This window comes from Lithobates pipiens, unplaced genomic scaffold (genome assembly GCF_037356315.1).
Source record: "Lithobates pipiens isolate NorthernLeopardFrog02 unplaced genomic scaffold, aLitPip1_a1.2 Scaffold_19, whole genome shotgun sequence".
NCBI lineage: Eukaryota > Metazoa > Chordata > Amphibia > Anura > Ranidae > Lithobates > Lithobates pipiens.
The window spans coordinates 561,494,807-561,517,457 of NW_027507764.1; the positions used below are offsets into that span (position 1 = coordinate 561,494,807).

Genomic DNA, 22,651 nt, shown 5'->3' on the forward strand with positions numbered 1-22,651 from the left:
ATAAGCATTTGCTGCAATACCTTTGTGTATGGTAAAAAAAAAGAAAAAAAAAGAAAAAAAAAGAACATTGTATGAAGTCTCTTTATCATGCATACACAGAAAAACACAAGCTGGGAAATACAGCAATGCAAAGAGCAAACATGATGCACTGCTTTTCCTGTGGGGATGGGTAAATGAATTGTACCCACCACCTTCTACCTACGGGTTACCAACTTTTTAAGCCACTTGGTCCCATAACCCAACCCACAAAATTTGTATTTGAATTTTTTTTTAAAAAACCTTCAAGAGAAACTTTTTTTGTTATAGAGACAAATGCGTGTCCAAAGACAGAATCCGGTCATATCACATAAAACGGATATGTTGCTTGCAAGCTGCAGGAGGCTGCCAGAGATTTCTTCCAAGTAGTAGAGATGGCTGTTGAGAAGGAAATCAACAATCTCTGCTCTCAGTGAAAGGTTTTGAAACTTTATTTAGAACAGAAAAGTTACAAAGTAAAAGTAAAAATGAGCAAGAACAGAAATGTACTCAAGGTGGAATGACTCAGACACAACATGTGTACCCAAAACCTGACGTCTTCGCCGGGTTCCGTTCACATCTAGCGATTTGGGATCGTAGGGGGAATCGCAGCGATTTTGTCCATGTTTCCAAATCGCACTGCAATGCTGGCAAAACGTAGCACACGTGTTCCAGTGCCATTCATTTTTAATAATAAATCACGCTGCAATCGCGGCAAATGACATCGCAAGAAGCCTGCCACCCAATAGAAGTTCTTGCTCCTTTTTAGGTGACAAGTTTCATGCAATGCGGTGTGCAGTGCGATTAAAAGACATTCATCCCTGTAATTCTGAAAACCTCATCAGCTTGACTGCAACCCAGACTCTTGCTGTAGAATATTGAGACTAAGACCCCTATCACACTGAGGCGCTTTACAGGCGCTAAAACCAGCGCCTGTAAAGAGCCTCTCCTGTCTCTCCAGTGTGAAAGCCTGAGTGCTTTCACACTGGAGCGGTGCGCTTGCAGAGTGGTAAAAAAAAAAGTCCTGCAAGTTGCATCTTTGCAGTGCTGTAGGAGCGGTGTATACACCACTCCTAAAGTGCCCCTGCCCATTGAAAACAATGGGGCAGCGCCGCCAAACCACCACAGCAGCGGCGCTTTGCAGGCGGTTTTAACCCTTTTTCGCCCACTAGCGGGGGTTAAAACCGCCCGCTAGCAAACGAATAGCGCCACTAAAAATAGCGCCGCTTTACCGCTGACACCCGCCCGCCCCAGTGTGAAAGGGCTCTAAGCGGTTGATTTACTATAGGCAAATAGACTATGCACTTTTGCAAGTGCAGTTGCTCCAAAGCATAGTAAATTAGGGAGAGCTCTGCTAAAGTTCCATCATCCAATCATGTTCCAGCAAAATTGCTGTGTTTGATGTGATTGGGTATTCTTTGTAAATTTAAACTTTACCTCATTTACTAAGCTCTGGAGCAACTGCACTTTCAAATTTGTCAGTCTATTTGCCTTTAGTAAATCAACCCCTAACTGTCTCTCTACACAAAGACATTTCATAGACGGGGAACAACAAATTATTCTAATAACCTCTTTCAGCAAAGTCATTCTAGCAGGTGAACTTGCTTTTCCATAAAGAATGTAACATTAGCATATAAGCACCTAATTATTTTCCTTTCTATAATACAGCAAGGTTTCTATCTCAGCATTCTGGTGAACAAATTGGTGGCAAGGGACACCTTATTTTAAGACTTAAAGTCTCTTATTTCTGAATTTCATTGTCAGTATGGCCCCCAACAGAAATGTAATATATAAAAATTGGCTTACAACAGCTCAAATAAACTGAATCCCCTGATAAAGTTACAAATTGTGACAAAACACGTATGGAAGCAGGTACTTAAGCTATTAGTGGGGAAAGGGGTTCCATAGAAAAAACAAAAGGAATTTAAATAGAGAATGGAAAATGGAAAATTACACAGGGGATTAATCTTCCTCAAGTGATGTGGTCTCAAAAGGAAAATGAAAAAATAAAAAGGGTTTTAAAGAGATACTTCACGAATGATTGCCAAAAAGCATGCGGTATGCATTTTAGAATAAATGGCTTTCTAATAATAGGCTATATTTGCACTATACATCAGCATTTCCAGATGTGCTTCTGGCCAATAAGGCATCAAAGAATGATTTGCACGGGTCCGCCCACTGCCCTGAAATGAGGAATAATCCTCTTATTATAAGGATGTGTGATGGGACCAGACATGTGAATACCTTCTGCTCTGATAAAGTATTTAGGCCCCTTTCACACTGTGACTTGTCCTGCGACTTGGGACTGATGAGTACCATTCATATCGGTGCAACTTCAAAGTAGTCCCTGCATTACTTTGTTCCGACTTTAAGGCGACTTGAGGTCCCTAGACCTCAACATTACACAGGCATTGCTTCAAGTAGCACCAAAACCACAGCAAAAAAACGTGGCAAAATGACGCGACTTTCAGGTCGCACAAGTGTGAAAGGAGCCTAAAAGTCATGCTTCATCCTGAAGGAATAGCCATACGGTAATGACGTGTCAACTGTACTTTGAAACTGTTTTTAATTTAAAGCGGTATTACACTCAAAGTAAACATTTAATATACCGAAGATTACCAATCCTTTGATGTGGTGGCTGCATTCGTTTTTTGAGGAAATATTTCCATTATTTTAACCTCAATCTGGCCAGCAAGTCTGTTTTTCCAACAGAATACGCTCTCCGGCAGATGAAGCAGTTAGAGGATTGAGACAAACCATTTACCCACTTGTCAGGGGCACTTACAATAGTCAACTTTTTTTCATTTATGTAAAACCCTCTTCCCAAAAGCATTGCTGTATTGCTTATATAGTGTTAGCTGGAGTTCAACTTTCATCTGTTAGTATATCTAAATCTGCCAATACAGCTTACCCCCCTATGTTAACAATGCATCTTTCCCAGGGTGCTGCTGTTTCTCTTTCATCCAGAGTGGGGGGCGTCCTCTACTACAGAGGCGTGGGGGGGGGGGGGGGGCTGGTCTTACTGACTAGATCACGACACGACAGGGGAAAAAGCCTAAAAAAATAGGAAAACGAATGCAGCCACCACATCTAATGATTGGTAAGCTGCAATATATTACAGTTTTGATTTTGGGTTTAATGCCACTTTAATTTTTTTTATATATCATGAACAATGCGGCAGGAGGAGTGGGAACAGCCTCAGGAGCTGGGAACTTTGGTAAGGAGAGGACACAGCTGAAGAAATATAAAAAGGCCAGTATATGCTATACCTACTGCCAAAGAATGCAGTACTGCTTCTTGGCAGCATATTTAACTGACTGCTGGGTCCCATCTCTGCTTGGAGAAAGGGAGCCAAGGGTGTATGTGTGAGATCTGATCTTTCCTGCTTGTTAGGTCTATTTGCTACTTAATCTGTTCGCATCAGCGATGTATCACACCACAAAAAATGACTATTCATATGCAAAATTTAAGATTGATCTGGCTAAAAAGAAATTATATATACATATACAGTATCTCACAAAAGTGCGTACACCCCTCACATTTTTGTAAATATTTTATTATATCTTTTCATTTGACAACACTGAAGAAATTGCACTAAGTTACAATGTAAAGTAGTGAGTGTACAGCTTGTATAACAGTGTACATTTACTGTCCCCTCAAAATAACTCAACACACAGCCATTAATGTCTAACCTGCTGGCAACAAAAGTGAATACATCCCTAAGTGAAAATGTCAAAATTGGGCTCAATTAACCATTTTTCCTCCCCGGCGTCATGTGACTCGTTGTTACAAGATCTTAGGTGTGAATGGGGAGCAGGTGTGTTAAATTTGGTTTTATCACTCTCACTCTCTCATACTGGTTACTGGAAGTTCAACATGGCATCTCATGGCGAAGAACTCTCTGAGGATCTGAAAAAAAAAAAAATGATTGCTCTACATAAAGATGGCCTAGGCTATAATAAGATTGCCAAGACCCTGAAACTGAGCTGCAGCACGGTGGCCAAGACCATATAGCAGTTTAACAGGACAGGTTCCACTCAGAACAGGCCTCGCCATGGTCGACCAAAGAGGTTGAGTACTGAGTACACGTGCTCAGCATCATATCCAGATGTTGTCTTTAGGAAATAGAAGTATGAGTACTGCCAGCATTGCTGCAGAGGTTGAAGCGGTGGAGGGGGGGGGGGGTTGGGTCAGCCTGTCAGTGCTCAGACCATACGCTGCACTCTGCATCAAATTGGTCTGCATGGCTGTCGACCCAGAAGGAAGCCTCTTCTAAATATGATGCACAAGAAAGCCCACAAACAGTTTGCTGAAGACAAGCAGACTAAGGACATGAATTACTGGAACCATGTCCTGTGGTCTGATGAGACCAAGATAAACTTATTTGGTTCAGATAGTTTCAGGCGTTTGTGGTGACAACCAGGTGAGGAGTACAAAGATAAGCGTGTCTTGCCTACAGTCGGACGTGGTGGGAGTGTCATGGTCTTGGGCTGCATGAGTGCTGCCGTCACTGGGGAACTACAGTTCATTGAGGGAACCATGAATGCCAACATGTACTGTGACATACTGAAGCAGAGCATGATCTCCTCCCTTCTGAGAATGAGCCACAGGGCAGTATTCCAACATGAAACGACCCCAAACACACCTCCAAGATGACCACTGTCTTGCTAAAGAAGCTGAGGGTAAAGGTGATGGACTGGCCAAGCATGTCTCCAGACCTAAACCCTATTGAGCATCTGTGGGGCATCCTCAAAAACGGAAGGTGGAGGAGCGCAAGATCTCTACCATCCACCAGCTCTGTGATGTCGTCATGGAGAAGAGGAAGAGGACTCCAGTGGCAACCTGTGAAGCTCTGGTGAACTCCATGCCCAAGAGGGTTAAGGCAGTGCTGGAAAATAATGGTGGCCACACAAAATATTGACACTTTGGGCCCAATTTGGACATTTTCACTTAGGGGTGTACTCACTTTTGTTGCCAGCCGTTTAGACATTAATGGCTGTGTGTTGAGTTATTTTGAGAGGACAGCAAATGTACACTGTTATACAAGCTGTACACTCACTACTTTACATTGTAGCAAAGTGTCATTTTTTCAGTGTTGTCACATGAAAAGATATAATAAAATATTTGCAAAAATGTGAGGGGTGTACTCACTTTTGTGAGATACTGTATATATATTTTTTTTCATCAACAACCAGTCGTCCTCAGTACAACAGAGTGTCTCTCAGCTCAAAATACCCTGCCATGTGCAAGAGAATGTGGAAAAGCACCTACCTCACACATCTGTAACTGAAACAGCCTCCTCTCCTTCTCCATCTCCTCTGCAATTTCCGCCCCTGTAATCTCCGTACGGATCATCCCATGCTGCTTTGCATGCTCCCGCTTCTCTTTCTCAATTTTAGTACTAGAATGAACAAAAAGGAAACATTTTCATCAAGTTACTTTTCTCCGAAGAATTTGGAGATTTATTTTTTTTTTTTTTTGTTTTTTACATTTTGAGTCTCAGAAGTGTATATTTTTTATATTGTTACAAAATCACATTTGAGTGGACTACAAAGAAATAAAAGGAGAATTAGAATGACATTTTAATGGATAATGACTGTATTCAGATGGCTTCAAAGAATGCTATCCTATTCAGCACAAGGACATTTCAAAGAGGAAGAGGAGAAGAAGGAAATGCATGAAGACAATAATAATAATAAAAAAAAATCAGTTTGGGTGACAGAACAGAATGTTTCTGTTAAGAAGGCAATTAAAGGAGAAGTACAGACAAATCTTGTACTGTACGTCTGTGGATCACAAGAGTATAGTTTGTTCTGCACTCCTGTGACCCATTTTCAGCAGACAGCGGGCTGAAGTCTGCTGTCGGCTGACATCATACAGCTGGTCTAAGCTGGGGCAAGATCACAACAAACTTGGGATCCGCCCATAATCCTGGACCGGCACTCAGCTCAGCCTCTTAGCGAGCCGATGAGAGTCCGAGACAGTCGCTTCCACCCCCTCCACAGTCCAGCGTTCCAGTGAACGAAGAGGGGGCAGATCAGAGAGACGATGACGGACAGTCACCAGCTCTCTGCTCACAGAGCATTGTGAACTGAACGATCAGCGATTGCTCAGTTCTCAGTCTTAAGAGCCAGTGGGGGACAGATGTTGCATCCACCTAGGCAAGTATGATTTTGAGAGGAAAAATGCCAAACTTCTCTTTGATCTCAGGGCATTGACACTACTAAGCAACTAGACTGGCTGGAGAAAAGCACACATATAGACAAAGAGCACTGAGAATTTGGCCAGTCTACAAGCATGTCCATGATCCTTTTACTGTGGAAGAACACAAGTGGAAACCATATTATTGATAGTCAGAAGAGCACACTTCTGCCCCCTACTGGAAGAATCACATTGCGACAATGCTCACACCAGGTGCATCACAGGCAGCAAATGTCTTGACATGAAGACAATTGGAGTTTTCCTTCAGCCAAAGTGGATGGAGGGATCCCCCCTTCTGGGACATTGTATTCTGACAGCACTCTCTACGCTGCCAAAATACTCTGTCCAGCGGATGCAGCCGATTGGCTGTAGCTGCTGATCAATGAAAGTTTTCTAGCATGTCCATTCAACAGTTGATCTAACAATCAATTTTTGTTGAAGAGAGGGCCACACACAGGTGTGAAATTCGAGATTTGTCAGTACCCAGCCTTAGCCATAATCTCAACAGTCTCAATGGAAAGGCCTTCTCTGGCTGGAAAGGAATAGACAGACTATTGGACAATTCACTGCTCACTTGACATGCAAATCCTGTAACTTGTTCATTCCAGTAAAGGGCGCACCAGCTTATCTATTGTATTCATCACTGTTTTACCAGCACAAGTGAACACAAAAAAAGCTTTAACTGTCAGACTTTCTGCTTTTGGATTCCAGAGCCATGGTCACATACTATACCTTGCTTGAGAGGCGAAGGACCAGCCAATCTTATAATTTCTGCCTTATGAAACCCTAGAGCAGTAGTTTCTACAATGACATCTGTTAGCTCTTATGAATGACAAAAGTGGACCTGTCTTCTATAATGATGTATCTGATTTAAAGCCAAATCAAACCAAATATTTTTATGTTTATTTTTTTGAAGCCAAAATAAAGTTTCTCAAGTAACATTACCTATTTTTAACTCTAGGGCAAAATGTCATGAATCACAGGAGTCTTCAAGGGCATTTATTTTATTTTATCTGGAGGAGGGGCTTTTTTCAGCTAAGCACACCCTCCTGTCTGCATGCCTAAGCTAAGGACAAAGGGTTTTTACAAAGTAATTGCTACATGAGTCACCTGCCCTTACTTATATGGCCACAGCTAAAAATACTAGAGAGTGTTTTGAATGATTTCTCAACAGATTCTTTAGAAACAGCATCTGACTTGCTTCTCTAAACCTCATGCACAGCCATGGTGCTTGGCGATTGGCTGCCTGGCACCCAACGTTTCCACTTTGGCACGCAAAGACAGTTCTCAGCCCTGTGTAATCTCCAAGACAAGACCAGGCGTTTTTTTAGCGATCATTAGATGATATATTGAAGGTTACTCTAATCCAATCTGTAGGCAACTGCAGGCAAGACAGTTTGTGGTGCTCAGTGGTGTACAGTTGGGTTCAGCTTTAGGTTTTGGACAGAATGGGACAAGCAATTTATCTTTTCCCCACTCACTTCATTAAATCAATAAATAGTCATCACTTTACTAAAGCAAGCAGAATTCAGACTTACAATTTGGTTTCATAATCTTTCCAGGCTTTGTCAAATGGCTTCTTGAGATCCTTGAAAGAAAAAAAAAAGAAAAAATTAGAAATTTTGTAATGCCATGCTGTATTGACATTTTTTTGTTTGTTTTGGTATGGCTACCAAAACTTTTTAAGAAAATAATAATACATAGAAATATGCCATAGGTTTCTAGAATGGACATATCATGCCACATAAAACTACTATAATGTAGCAAAAAATACATTACAAAACACATATAATATATATGTATTTACATATATAAAATATTCTGTGAATGCAGACTTAAAGCGGACCTTCAAGTGATACTAAAGGTTTGTTTTTTCTTTTCTAAATATGTTCCTTTAAGGTAGTGTACTGTTGGTTCACTTACCCTTTCTTTTGTTTTCCTTTGTAAATGCTTTTTTTCTGTGTGTGAATTTTCAACTTCCTGTTCCTCCTCTAGAAGCTTGCCCCCATCATCCGAGCCGTTCTGGCTGGGGGTTAGTAAGCATGCTCGCCCCCTCCCTTGGGACTACATCCCTACGGGCAGATGCTGTGGGTGTTCACAGGAACGGGAGGCAGGGGAGCCGCGGGCGTGTCTAGGACGCTGTAACTCCGCCTTCCGTGCCTTGCTATTGTAATCTGAATGACAATCTCAGCACAGCCCCGCCTTTACTCCACCCCCTTTTTTGCTGAAGTGGAAGTGTGGCACAGGTTCGTCGTCACTCAGCGAAAGCATCAAGGGAATTAATTGTAGTTCCTTTGAAGCCGTGACGTTGCTGCAGGGAGCACGCTCAAAAACCCGGAAGTTAAGGAGAACATACAGAGGAAAGAAGGAAGTGCTGAAAAAGACCATTTATCTAGCAGGTAAAAAAATTTGGGCAGAAATAACAGCTAGATTCATGATCTATATAACATATAGATCAGATATTGCCATAAACATTTTTAGCTTTAACTTTCCATCTATTAAATCTTCTGCCCTTGTTGTTTTAACTTAGGATAGTAAAACATTTTTATTCAGCCAGTAAATACTTTATGTAGCCCACTTCCTGTTTCTTGTCTGGTCATTAGCCTTATGACATCATGCACAGCTCTCTCCCTCTCATGAGAGTTTGCCAGGAGAGTAGGGGAGAGGAGTCATAAGAGAGCCAATGTTGCAGGCCTGCAGAGCTGGAATTGTGCCTCTGTGTGTCTGTGTAAATCCAGGAAGTGAACAGGCATGCACGATTCCTGCACTGCATTCAAAATGCACTGCAGTTGCAATCTGTAGTAGGTGTCAAGTTAGACCCCTTTTACACTGGAGGCATTTTTCAAGCGCTAAAAAAAAGCGAAAGCTAAAAATGCCTCCCCTGCAGCCCCAGTGTGAGAGCCTTAACACTGGAGCGGTGTGCTTGCAGGACCTTAGAAAAAGTCCTGCAAGCAGCTTCTTTGGAGCACCATTGAAATGAATGAGCACCACTGCCTAAGCACTTTGGCGATTTTCAGGCGCATTTAACCCTTTCTTCGGACGCTAGCAGGGGTTAAGTGCGCCGCTAAAATGACGGTAAAGTGCCGCTAAAACTAGCGGCGCTTAACTGTTAATGTGGCCGCTGGACAGTGTGAACACACTGCGTTTGCTCACACCAGACTGCATGGTACAGAAGTATCATGCAATTTGGCTGCAATCAGTGGCGGCCCGTCCATAGGGGGCGCCCGGGCGCCGCCCCCCCTGTGTGGAAAAAAAAAAAAAAAAAAAAAAAATGTCAAAAAAAAAAAAAAGTTTTAAAACTGCCCCTTTAAAAAAAAAAAAAAAAAAAACGGTCTTTAAGGAAGTGCTCGAGCGCCGGTCACAGTGCACGCCGGGAAACGCCACGCCAATGCAATCATGAGATTGCAGGCGTGGCGCTTCATTTGCGGGCGTTTAGCCCGCCTCAGGGCGCTTTCTGAAGCGCTGAGTAGCTTCCGCCCGGCGCTGTAGTATGTGTTACTACGGCCGGGGGGAAGGTTGATTGACATCTGAGTTGACTCAGATGTCACTTCCTGTCTTCTCTCTCCCATCTCACCTGAGAGAGGAAACAGGAAGTAAGAGGAGTAGAGCGGTGTGAGGAGCGGCTGCGGAGGTGACACAGTCAGGTAAGTGTGTGTGTGTGTGTGTGTGTGTGTAAAACGGCACTGCCCGACCACCTCCACCGCTAGAGGGAAGAAAAAAAAGGGCCATGCAGCGGTCCCAAAACGCTAAGCCATCTCTCTTGATGGACCAGAGGATTGCATATTGGGGAAGAAATTGAAGCTTGATTCATCAGCTGCAGACGAGATAAATCTGGCAGATTTAATGCCCAGGATAAAAGTCCAAGAAGTCGATACAGTTGAGGCCTGCACACATGAGGTCGCATTGCCTGCTGATGATGAGTATGTGCCTCTTAGACCACAGGTTGGGCAAGCTGCAAAGGAATATCCATTTATACTTGATGCTTTTCAGAGAGAGGCTATTCTGTGCATCGACAACAACCAGTCTGTCCTCGTCTCTGCTCATACGTCGGCTGGAAAAACAGTGTGTGCAGAATATGCTATAGCCTTAGCTCTGAGAGAAAAACAAAGAGTAATTTTTACCAGCCCCATCAAAGCTTTAAGTGTGTGTGTGTGTTAGTTAACGTGCAGGTACAGCCCCTACTTTTCTGTATGTTTCTGGGGAAGTGAAAGCAATAACATCTGTTCTTATGCGATCTAAATTAACATTATTAAAGCACTATATAGCTTGTGTCCGTTTTGAAAATCTTGTATCCACCGTTAGGATATAGACAGTCCTGGCTTTGAACAGGATTTGTGCTTGAGTGTGCCCAAAAAAGAACATGAAGGCTTTACTCAGATACTGCACAGTCACTTCGCAAGTATTTTTTTGCAATTAGCTTCAGACTTCTTTGGATATTTTTGGGGCTTTAAGATCCATACTTTTTGCAAACAAGTTCTGTTGCTATAAAATTGAATAGTCCAATATTTGCTTATCAGCACTACAGTTATTAACAGGCAATATAGATGCACTTTCAGCATCACATTTTACACTAGCAGAGCATTTAACACAATTTTGTTGTCAAAATTGTGACTTTGAAGCATAATGCCACCTTTCAGCATGTATGAGGCAGTGAAATACTCCAGGTGGTTATAACACCCATACATTGCCAATCTAACATGAGCACAACCATTACAAGTCCACTGTGCTCACTAGGTAATTGCAGCATGCTTGGGGTAAATACCGTATATACTCGAGTATAGGCCGACCCGAATATAAGCCGAGGCCCCCAATTTACCCCCAAAAAAACTGGCAAACTTATTGACTCGTGTATAAGCCGAGGGTGAGACATGCCTGTCCATCCCTGTGTGTGTGTCCGTCCATCCCTGTGTGTCCGTCCATCCCTGTGTGTCCGTCCATCCCTGTGTGTCCGTCCATCCATCCCTGTGTGTGTGTGTGTCCATCCATCCATCCATCCCTGTGTGTGTGTGTGTGTCCATCCATCCATCCATCCCTGTGTGTGTGTGTCTCCATCCATCCATCCATCCCTGTGTGTGTGTGTCTCCATCCATCCATCCATCCCTGTGTGTGTGTGTCTCCATCCATCCATCCCTGTGTGTGTGTGTCCGTGTGTGTGTGTGTTTCCAGCCAGGAAAATGATCCTTAAATTGCTCTCGCTCCCATCTCTTGAAGGGGAATAACATTTTCTCCTCTGCGTATTAATCAGGCATTCGGAGGAGACAATGCCGCTATGAGGAACGCAAGCCTCACCTGAATTTATTGGAAAAGCCCAACAGGAGATGCAACTAAATTCTCTCAGAAGTTCTGAAATTGGGAGCATTAACAGTTTTCATCTAACTGTTACAATGTGATGCCAGAACACCCACGCAGGTAAATCAGATGTAATAACGGGGCCTTTAACTATGTAAATTCATACTATAATCTTGGAAATTTCTGGGTGTGGCTTATGAGAAGTGGGAGGGGCCAACTGTGGATGGGCGGGGTCTTGCGCCCCCCCATCCTAAAACTTCACCAGCCGCCACTGGCTGCAATATATTTCCAAAAGCCGTGCATGCACTGCTTTTGGTGCAGTGTGATTTCAGCTCATTAAAAAGAGAATAGGCTGAAATTGCAGTCCACGGAACAGCATGTGAATTGCACAGTAATGCACAGTGAATCCCTGTGCGATTCTCTGCATAAACTGGCCTTTAGGCATACAGGCTTTTTTTTTTTTTAATTAATATAAATGCAGACCATTGTTTTTCAATATGCCTGTACAGAAAGAGCCTGTTTGTACTGCACACTGTTAGACAGGATAATTCGGATGGTTAGCAGGCTGGTTGGTAAGTTGAGCTGGGCATTTCTTTGGTTTTGTATTGCATGCGTTACCCTTCCATGCGCTCCTTGCTGCAAAGGCCAGTTATAGGTGGGGGCAGTGACCATTTGTTTGTACTGTTGGTAGGGGGTAGAGGGACGCACTGGACATCTTTGCTGCCATAGTGCTATGTGCTGGGTGTCCAGTGCACCCCTATGCCTTTAAGGAGGGGTAGGTGACCTGTCCTCTGCCAATCCATTCTATTGCATGTGCCGCCACTGTGGAGGCTCTGAAAATGTAAAGTTAGGACTTCAGATAATACTGGGGGTGCCGTGAAGTGGCTTTGCAGCTTATGCATGGATTTTCAAATGTGTCGACTAAACCCGTTTTTAAGGCACACTGTTAGACAGGATAATTCGGTTGGTTGCAGAATGGAAGAAAATCACCTGGCTTTTAGGAAAAAACTCAAGACCTTCCTCTTTTAGCAGATGATCAAAGCTCGCCACAGCGCCTAGAGGCGATTCAGTTCGCATTGTGCGCTATACAAGTATTTCATTCATTCATTCAATGAGTTAGTAAGTTGAGCTGGGAATTGATTTGGTTTTGGTTTGCATGTGTTACCCTTCCATGCGCTCCTTGCTGCAAAGTCCAGTTGTAGGCGAGGGCAGTGGTCATTTGTTTGTACTGTACACAAAGAGGGCATGCACATGCGGTGTGTACAGATCAGAGAAAAAAAAAAAGCAGAAATTTGAGTTGGTCAGTATTTTACGCTTGTATGTGTATATGTGTATATGTGTATATGTGTGTACAAAACGCCTCTCAATAAAATATTGTATTCTGGGACAAAGAATTTTTATTACAAGCAAAATAAACGGCTGATATTTCAGCAAGGAATTCTAATGCTCCAACATCAGTGCTGTGTGCAAGTACCCTTTCAAGGTGCCATGTCAGGTGCACCTCTGTATGTAACTACTTCTCTCACATTGAAGTGTTAACTTGTATTTAGTCATTTTATTTGAGCAGCTCCTCATTTTAAAGGGACTTGTCTTTTAAAAAATGGGGGTTATACACTAAAGGCAAATCCACTTTGCACTATAAATGCAAAGTGCACTTAAATTGCACTGAATGTGCACTTGGATGTGCAGTCGCTGTAGATCCGAGGGGGACATGCAAGTAAAATAAAAACAGCATTTTAGCTTGCACATGATTGGATAATAAAATCAGCAGAGCTTCCCCTCCGATTTACAGCAACTGCACTTCCACGTGCACTTTGCATTTATAGTGCAAAGTGGCTTTTCCTTTCGTAAATAACCCCCCAATGTCTCACTTTTTCCATTCGAATGGGATCTTCTTCATACAGTACTATAAAACACAGACATCTATAAATGTTTCACTCACCCCTTTTACTCCCTTGAGGTCTCCTTTCAAAAGAGAGTCCAGCGTAAAGATGACATTGTGACTTAAACCCTGGAGCTATAAAAAAGCACAATGAAAAATTAAGAGGACGTGCAGTAACAAAACCTCAACAGCCCATCAACAATCAGAATGAATCAGTCTGACTATATTAAAATTTCACAATACTTTCAACAAGCATTTCAGGCTACAGAACACATGTTCGCTTTACTTAACCCAGCTTCACTGCAGATTCTGGATCCTGAGTCCTCAGGGGGGCTGTGAAAATCTTTGACCCCCCCGGCTCTCATGTTTCTGTTTCCGGCACTTCACTTTTGGTCAACCCAAATATTTCATGTCTGCACTACAGGAGAACTTTGGATAATTTACAATCTCATGAGCTGCACTTGCACCCATGGATTTCTTTGGTCAATAGCTTAAAGTGGTTCTAAATTCAGAAGGTTTTTTTTTATCTTAATGCATAGAATGCATAGTGTGCAGGCAGCAACCCCCCCCCCCCCCCAAAAAAAAATACTTTATTGTCACTTTAAAGTAACCATATGCTTTGACCACACCTTATTTCCAATATATATATATATATATATATATATATATATATATATATATATATATATATATATATATATATATATATATATATATATATATATTTATTTATTTATTTATTTCAACTGAGTTATCACGTCTGAAAACATGTAATTATAAGTTCTTTTAAACTTTAGTTTCACGTTTTGAACTCGGTTGCACCGTAATTTCACAATATCTCGTGCGATTGCAGGCAGCTCACCCACTTTTACACTGATCCCGGTCATTTTCAGAGGAAACACTTCTCTGTTCTCCCTCTGAGAACTAAAGTTCTCAGTTTCATAAACCGGCTGCATAGGTGATAAATTTTCCTCTGAGAACTGCCGAGAACTGAATGGAGAAAAAACTTCTCAGTTTAATAAATGTACACATTTGGCACCTGGCACACTCTACACTCTGGGTAGATAAAATGCGTTTGGAACCTAACATTTTTTTTAAAGGATATGGCTGTTCTTTAAAGGGAACCTATATTGATTTTGTTCAACTTTAATAAGTATGTTTATTAATACGAGGGGACTGTTGTGTACCGGCTGATGAAGGCACATCTGCAGAGCTGGATTACTGGTCCCCAGCACCTGAAAACAGCACAAGTGAAGGATGGCAGACTTAGGAGTAAACAAGAGGAAATCAGGAAGAGAAGTGCATTACACTGAAGAATATAGGGGGGAAACTTGAAAATGAGATGCCTACATCCAGAATCCTGGGACCCTCAATATGCCAAATGTAGATGTAGACATCTCAATTTTCTTTTTATTAAATAAAAGTTGATAAATGAGGAACAATTTTCAGAGAATCCGTGTCACCATGACTTCAAATTGGATAAAGGACAAAATACACTGGCTTTACAGTGGTTGTAAAGTCAGAATAAGCAATAACTGTCACTCTTTTTTATCAAGATATAAAGTATTGTGTGTCCCTTTTTTTTTTTTTATTCTAATCCTAAATACCTTTCCTCACGTCACGTGTCCTCCTCCACTTTCCTTCCCCGATCTAAGGAGAGCAGCGGGGGGGGGGGGGGGGGGTGGAGATTACCCTCCAACGCCAGCCGGCCAGCAGAGGAAGGCCACAGAGTTGTGCAAAAAGGTATTTAGGGTTAAAATGGAAACATTTAAAAAAAAATAAAAAAATAACTGGACACACAGTAATTTATATCTTGAGAAAACAGAGGAGAGGGCAGTTATAAATGTTATCTTCAAGCCACAGGGGAGGGGAGGGGCAGATTGCTCTCACACACAGCCTTCGGGACTAACAGGCGGGGGAGGGTTAACAAAGAGTTGGATGACGGAGGCATGTAAACTGACCACGGTATCATGGATCAGCAGCCATGATTACCTTGGTCAGTCCACATAGGGTTACACAGGAACAGGCAGGATCAACCAGGTATTTTACAGCATAGAAAGGGACAAAAGTACACAGCACAAGCACTATGCTATAGATCATGCCCTAAAGCAGGCATATGCAATCAGCGGACCTCCAGCTGTTGCAAAACTACAAGTTCCATCATGCCTCTGACTCTGGGTGTCATGCTTGCGCCTGTCAGAGTCTTGCTATGCCTCATGGGAGTTGTAGTTCTGCAACAGCTGGAGGTCCGCTAATTGCATATCCCTTCCATAAAGGAACAGAAACTTTTATTTTTTCCTTTTAGGGTTACAAGCACTTTAACAGAGGGTGGTCGCTGAAAGGTTCCAGGGCAAAAAAATTGTGTTAAGTGTTTGCTTCTATTTGTAAGTTTAATTCTTCATAGGGAAAATTTTGCAATGTCTTACAGCCACTTACCAGGTTCTTGAGAAGTGTTGAGAGTTCCTTGGTGAGCGTGGAGAACTTTACGAACGCTGTGCCCAAATCTGCATTGTCACGGCTTAAAAAATTGCTTCCAAATTTATCTAAAGCCTGAGCATAGTTCTCCTCATTCTGCACATGATCTGCAAAACATTAAAGAAAGCTTTGAATATTAATTTTTTTTTTGCACAAGTTTGGATGTCAGTGTCATTCACAGTGCTAAGCGATTGTCATCTTGTAATTTGAAGGTGACATCAGGTAATAAGAGCTCCCAAGTCTTTTGCAGAGACAGAAAAAAAAAAAAAAAAAAAAGTGACTCAACCACATAATGCAGCCATTTACAGCTGGTCACATTCAATACAATATAATATTTCAGTCCCTGCTTACAGTCCCTTGCGAAAGTATTCGGCCCCCTTGAACTTTTCAACCTTTTGCCACATTTCAGGCTTCAAACATAAAGATATAAAAATTTTATTTTTTGTGAAGAATCACCAACAAGTGGGACACAATTGTGAAGTGGAACGAAATCTATTGAATTTTTGAAACTTTTTTAACTACCGTATATACTCGAGTATAGGCCGACCCGAGTATAAGCCGAGGCCCCCAATTTACCCCCAAAAAACTGGGAAACCTATTGACTCGTGTATAAGCCGAGGGTGAGATATGCCTGTCCATCCCTGTGTGTGTCCGTCCATCCCTCTGTGTCCGTCCATCCCTGTGTGTCCGTCCATCCCTGTGTGTGTGTCCATCCATCCATCCCTGTGTGTGTGTGTGTGTGTGTGTGTGTGTGTGTGTGTGTGCGTCCATCCATCCATCCATCCCTGTGTGTGTGTGTGTGTGTGTGTGTCCATCCATCCATCCATCCCTGTGTGTGTGTGTCCATCCATCCATCCATCCCTGTGTGTGTGTGTGTGTGTCCATCCATCCATCCCTGTGTGTGTGTGTGTGTGTGTGTGTGTGTGTGTGTGTGTCCGTGCAGCCTTGTGTGTCCCGAGCCTCCGTGTCGTCCCGTCCCGAGCCTCCGTGTCGTCCCGTCCCGAGCCTCCGTGTCGTCCCGTCCCGAGCCTCCGTGTCGTCCCGTCCCGAGCCTCCGTGTCGTCCCGTCCCGAGCCTCCGTGTCGTCCCGTCCCGAGCCTCCGTGTCGTCCCATGCCAGGATCGCCGCTCTTCGTCGGCGCCCTGGCGGCCATTCCCCTGTTCAAAAGCCGCGCCTCCGCCTGTGATAGGCGGAACACTCAATTTCCCAGCAGTCAGTGTTCCGCCTATCACGGACATCGGCTCATCCGAGGATGAGCCGATGTCCGTGATAGGCGGAACACTGACTGCTGGGAAATTGAGTGTTCTGCCTATCACAGGCGGAGGCGGAGGCGGAGGCGCTGCTTTTGAAAGGTAGAATGGCCGCTGTCTGTCTGCTCGACACGCTGTTCGGGCAGTCAGACAGCGGTGACTCGAGTATAAGCCGAGGGGGGCACTTTCAGCCTCAAAAAAGAGGCTGAAAATCTCGGCTTATACTCGAGTATATACGGTAATAAAAAAATGAAAAGTGGGGCGTGCAAAATTATTCGGCCCCCTTGCGTTAATACGAAGTCGCTTGGGGTATGTCTCTATCAGTTTTGCACATCGAGAGACTGAAATTCTTGCCCATTCTTCCTTGCAAAACAGCTCGAGCTCAGTGAGGTTGGATGGAGAGCTTTTGTGAACAGCAGTTTTCAGCTCTTTCCACAGATTCTCGATTGGATTCAGGTCTGGACTTTGACTTGGCCATTCTAACACTTGGATACGTTTATTTGTGAACAATTCCTTTGTAGATTTTGCTGTATGTTTGGGATCATTGTCTTGGAAGATAAATCTCCGTCCCAGTTTCAGGTCTTTTGCAGACTCCAACAGGTTTTCATCCAGAATGGTCCTGTATTTGGCTGCATCCATCTTCCCCTCAATTTTAACCATCTTCCCTGTCCCTGCTGAAGAAAAGCAGGCCCAAACCATGATGCTGCCACCACCATGTTTGACAGTGGGGATGGTGTGTTGAGGGTGATGAGCTGTGTTGCTTTTACGCCAAACATATCGTTTTGCATTGTGGGCAAAAAGTTTGATTTTGGTTTCATCTGACCAGAGCACCTTCTTCCACATGTTTGGTGTGTCTCCCAGGTGGCTTGTGGCAAACTTTAGACGAGACTTTTTATGGATATCTTTGAGAAATGGCTTTCTTCTTGCCACTCTTCCATAAAGGCCAGATTTGTGCAGTGTACAACTGATTGTTGTCCTATGGACAGACTCTCCCACCTCAGTTGTAGTTCTCTGCAGTTCATCCAGAGTGATCATGGGCCTCTTGGCTGCATCTCTGATCAGTCTTCTCCTTGTCTGAGCTGAAAGTTTAGAGGGACGGCCAGGTCTTGGTAGATTTGCAGTGGTCTGATACTCCTTCCATTTCAAAATGATCGCTTGCACAGTGCTCCTTGGGATGTTTAAAGCTTGGGAAATCTTTTTGTATCCAAATCCGGCTTTAAACTTCTCCACAACAGTATTACGGACCTGCCTGGTGTGTTCCTTGGTCTTCATGATGCTCTCTGCGCTTTCAACAGAACCCTGAGACTATCACAGAGCAGGTGCATTTATACAGAGACTTGATTACATACAGGTGGATTCTATTTATCACCATCAGTCATTTAGGACAACATTGGATCATTCAGAGATCCTCGCTGAACTTCTGGAATGAGTTTGCTGCACTGAAAGTAAAGGGGCCGAATAATTTTGCACGCACCACTTTTCAGTTTTTTATTTGCTGAAAAAGTTTAAATTATCCAATAGATTTCGTTCCACTTCACAATTGTGTCCCACTTGTTGGTGATTCTTCACAAAAAATTTAAATTTTATCTCTTTATGTTTGAAGCCTGAAATGTGGCAAAAGGTTGAAAAGTTCAAGGGGGCCGAATACTTTCGCAAGGCACTGTATATCATGCACATTCCTTTTATAGAGGTCAATCAAAAAGGCCCAAAAACAAAAACAAAGTGGTACCCCAATTTCATAAAGGGAAATGAAAAAAGGATGCATGGCTTTTGTTGATCAGCAAATAAATTGCAATGCCAAACAAAACAACTGAGTTTAAGAACATAATTACAAGTCAAATGTACCAGAGACAGAATACAGGCAGTCCCCGGGTTACAAACAAGATTTCAGAAGATTCCACCTCACTTTCTGTCCCTGTGACAATGGGATTTTGAAAATTTTGGGTTGTTGTGGAAATAAGGATTGGTGATAAAGCTTCAGTGGAGACACCTTTTTCCCCTTTCACACTGGGGTGGGAGCAGCGTCAGCGGTAAAACGCCGATATTTTTTGCGCAGCTTTACCGTCATTTTAGCGGAGGTATTCGGCCACTAGTAGGGGTGGTTTTACCCCCCTGCTAGCGGCCGAGAAAGAGTTAAAACCACAGCAAAGCGCAGCAGGAGCGGTGAAGGAGCGGTGTATACACTGCTCCTTCACCGCTCCAAAGATGCTGCTAGCAGGACTTTTTTATTTACCATCCTGCTAGCTCACCGCTCCAGTGTGAGAGCCCTTGGGTCTTTCATACTGGAGACCCAGCAGCGGCCCTTTCAGGGCGCTTTGCAGGCGCTGTGGCGGTGTCGGCACCAGGGTGTTTATACTCAATACTCCTATGGATTGAAGGACATTTTGATTTCTCTATCTTGCACTAAGGGGGATTGCATTTGGCTTTCCACAAAGGACTTTTTTCTTTATATATATGTTTATATTGCAACTGTATAAATCACGTTTTGTTGTTAATAATTGTCAGAATTTATATTGGACAAAACACATAGGTCATATTTGTGATATTTTGCACAAATTTTTTTATTTTAGCGCAACACTTTTTCTTACATACCATTTGAACTAAAATATTAATTGTGTTAGCTGCTTTTTTTTTTCTTTTTTGATAGTGCAGTGTTTTGGTTTTGATTTGAAATTTCTAACTCGGGGACTGCCTGTATATGAAACTTTGCTCACCCTATCCTATAGCACTGAAAACCTGGCAAACCAATGATTTTGTCTCTTGATTGATGCTTCTTCACTAGTCAAATTATTTTTTAAAAGGTGTTTATTTATGAATTTCTTTTTAAGTAGATAATACAAGACAAACAACCAGTGGCATCACAACATGCCCAATGGGACCTGGCTAGTCATAAATAATTTTGCAATGTTTTAGGCAGTGGCAGTACAACTCCTATTAATAGAACTCAAGCTGAAATTCAGTGATTATGCAGCAGATGTGCCGCCAGCAGAAAAATCACCGGTGTGACGCAGACATAATGCCAAAAGCATCAAGGCATCTCTTTATATAGTTAAAGACAAAGCCATGCAAACTCAAGGAACAAACAAGCTTTTTGTATTACACAGCACAATCACACAAGGTCACCTTTCCAACAACTTAGTTCATCAGATTCCTGCCCTGCTAGAGCTGCAGAGACCGTTTGCTAAAATGCGAGTGAAGGAACCTAACCAGCTTACACAGAGACCTGACCTGAGCCTAGCTGAGCAGCTCCAATGCTGGGGATACATGGGTCAAGATTCAGCCAATTCCCAGCTGACATTCCAGCTGCGGGTGGCCCTGCCGACACCACCCACCTCAACAAACTTCCACTGAGAAATCAAAGGAGATGAGTGGTGGGAAAAAAAAAATTTAGTCGAACAGCGACTGCAGCCAATCAGCTTCAGTTATATATAACATTAAAAAATGGGTTTGCCACATTGGTGCTGAGAGTTTCTGCAAAGGTTCTTTAGCACCAAGAATCTGGCACACTGTAAACAACAGCAGCAAACATGTCTAGGTCTGAATTTTCATCTTTCTGGTTATGGTAAACTTTGCCTGAGATTTAAAGCGTTTGTTACCCCAAGACTTCATATTCCTTATATGTGCCTGCTGTACCATGTACTCGTGTTTTTTATTTTTATTTTTCGTTTTTTTATTTTTAATAAATTTGCAAAGATTTCAAACAATCTTCTTTTACGTTATCATTATACAGTATTGTTTGTAGAATTATGAGAAAAAATGATGAATTTAATGCATTTTGTAATAAGGCTGTAACATAACAAAATGTGGAAAAAGTGAAGTGCTGTGAATACTTCCCAGGTGCGCTGTATTCTTTAGACCAGGAGTCTCCTAACTGTGGCCTGGGGGCCAGATGCGGCCCTTTGCTTGCTTTTATGCGGCCCTTGGGGGAATGTTTCATCCACTGATACTAACAGTGAGACATAATCAACCCCCCCCCCCAATGAAGGGGCACAATTTCTCCCAATTACACCAAAGATGGGGCACTACCCCCCCCCCCCCATGATACCAATGATAGGGCACATTTTCTCTCAATGACACCAATAATGGGGCCCAATGACACCAATGATGGGGCACAATTCTCCCACTGACACCAATGATGGGGCACAAATCTCCCACTGACACCAATGATGGGGCACATTTTCTTCCAATGACACCAATGGTAGGGGACAATTCCTCCAAGTGAGTCCAACAATTGGGCACAATTCCTCCCAGTGACACTAATGATGGGGCACAATTCCTCCCAATGACACAAATGATGGGGCACAATTTCCCCCATTGACGCCAATGATGGGGCACAATTTCCCCCATTGACGCCAATGATGGGGCACAATTTCCCCCATTGACGCCAATGTTGGGGCACAATTTCCCCCATTGGCACCAACGATGGGGAACAATTTCTTCCAATGACACCAACAATGGGGTGCAATGACACCAATGATGGGGCACAATTCCTCCAAGTGATTCCAACAATGGGGCACAATTCCTCCCACTGACTCTGATGATGGGGCACAATTTCTCCCAATGACACCAATTATGGGGCACAGTTACTCCCACTGAGACAAACAATGCAGCATTATTTTTCTCTCAATGATGTCGGGACCTTTTATACTCCCAATGACCATAGTCAGGACCCCCTAAAATCTGAAGGACAGTAAACCGGCCCTTTGTTTAGAAAGTATGGAGACCCCTCCTTTAGACCATTGCCCTATGAGCCCTTTCAAACTGATAGAGCGGCCGCTGACATCGTTTCCCATTTTTCTTTGCAAAATAGCTCAGATTGGACGGAGAGCCTCTGAACAGAAATTCTCAAGTCTTGCCACAGATTTGTGAATTATGTTCTTGCGTCATAAATGTATTCTCTATTGTATAAATCAGGGGTGCCCAACCAGTGGCCCGGGGGCCACATGATGTGGCCCGCGGAGCCATCTGATGTGGCCCGCGGAGCCATCTGATGTGGCCCGCGGAGCCATCTGATGTGGCCCGCGGAGCCATCTGATGTGGCCCGCGGAGCCATCTGATGTGGCCCGCGACCTGCTCTGGGATGGAATAGAATACTGTTATTCAAGGTCAGTTTATTTCTAAAATCCCACTGTATATATTGGCATATCTGTTCTGCAGTGGTTACTGGGCTCCTTTCAAATGAATCCGCAGAGCAGAGCACCTGCGGGTTACCTGCACCGAGTCATACACTTCTGTTATTACCTGCGAGTTTGAGCTTTCTGAAAGTGCACCAAACCTGCAGAATATAATAGAAGTCTATTGCAAAGTGCAGAAAAGGCAAAGCTATACTGGGTTGCACCCACGGTGTGGGTAAATTACAGCGCATCAGTGTGAAAACAGCCATGGGCCCCTTTCACGTGGTTAGTCCAACCCAATTGGACCCTCCAGTCACCTCTAAGGAGTGGCAGATGTAAACCGACTTGTGTTCTACCGCCAATCTGATCCGGCTGTGTCCGTGTCCGCTCTGCATATGCAGAGCTGACATGGACCTGCCATCCGC

General features: G+C 43.2%; 1 protein-coding gene across 6 annotated transcripts in view; it reads right to left on the bottom strand.

Moving 5' to 3' along the window:
- The window catches only part of ASAP1 (ArfGAP with SH3 domain, ankyrin repeat and PH domain 1), a 436,411-nt gene that overhangs the window by 124,178 nt on the left and 289,582 nt on the right, over window positions 1-22,651 (bottom strand). For all 6 annotated transcript variants that reach the window (XM_077493352.1, XM_077493348.1, XM_077493351.1 and 3 more), the window contains 4 exons: window positions 15,824-15,969; window positions 13,448-13,522; window positions 7,755-7,804; window positions 5,287-5,416 (listed from right to left, as the gene is read on the bottom strand). In XM_077493352.1, the coding sequence (XP_077349478.1) occupies window positions 5,287-5,416; window positions 7,755-7,804; window positions 13,448-13,522; window positions 15,824-15,969 (401 nt within the window). The remainder of the gene's footprint in view (window positions 1-5,286; window positions 5,417-7,754; window positions 7,805-13,447; window positions 13,523-15,823; window positions 15,970-22,651) is intronic.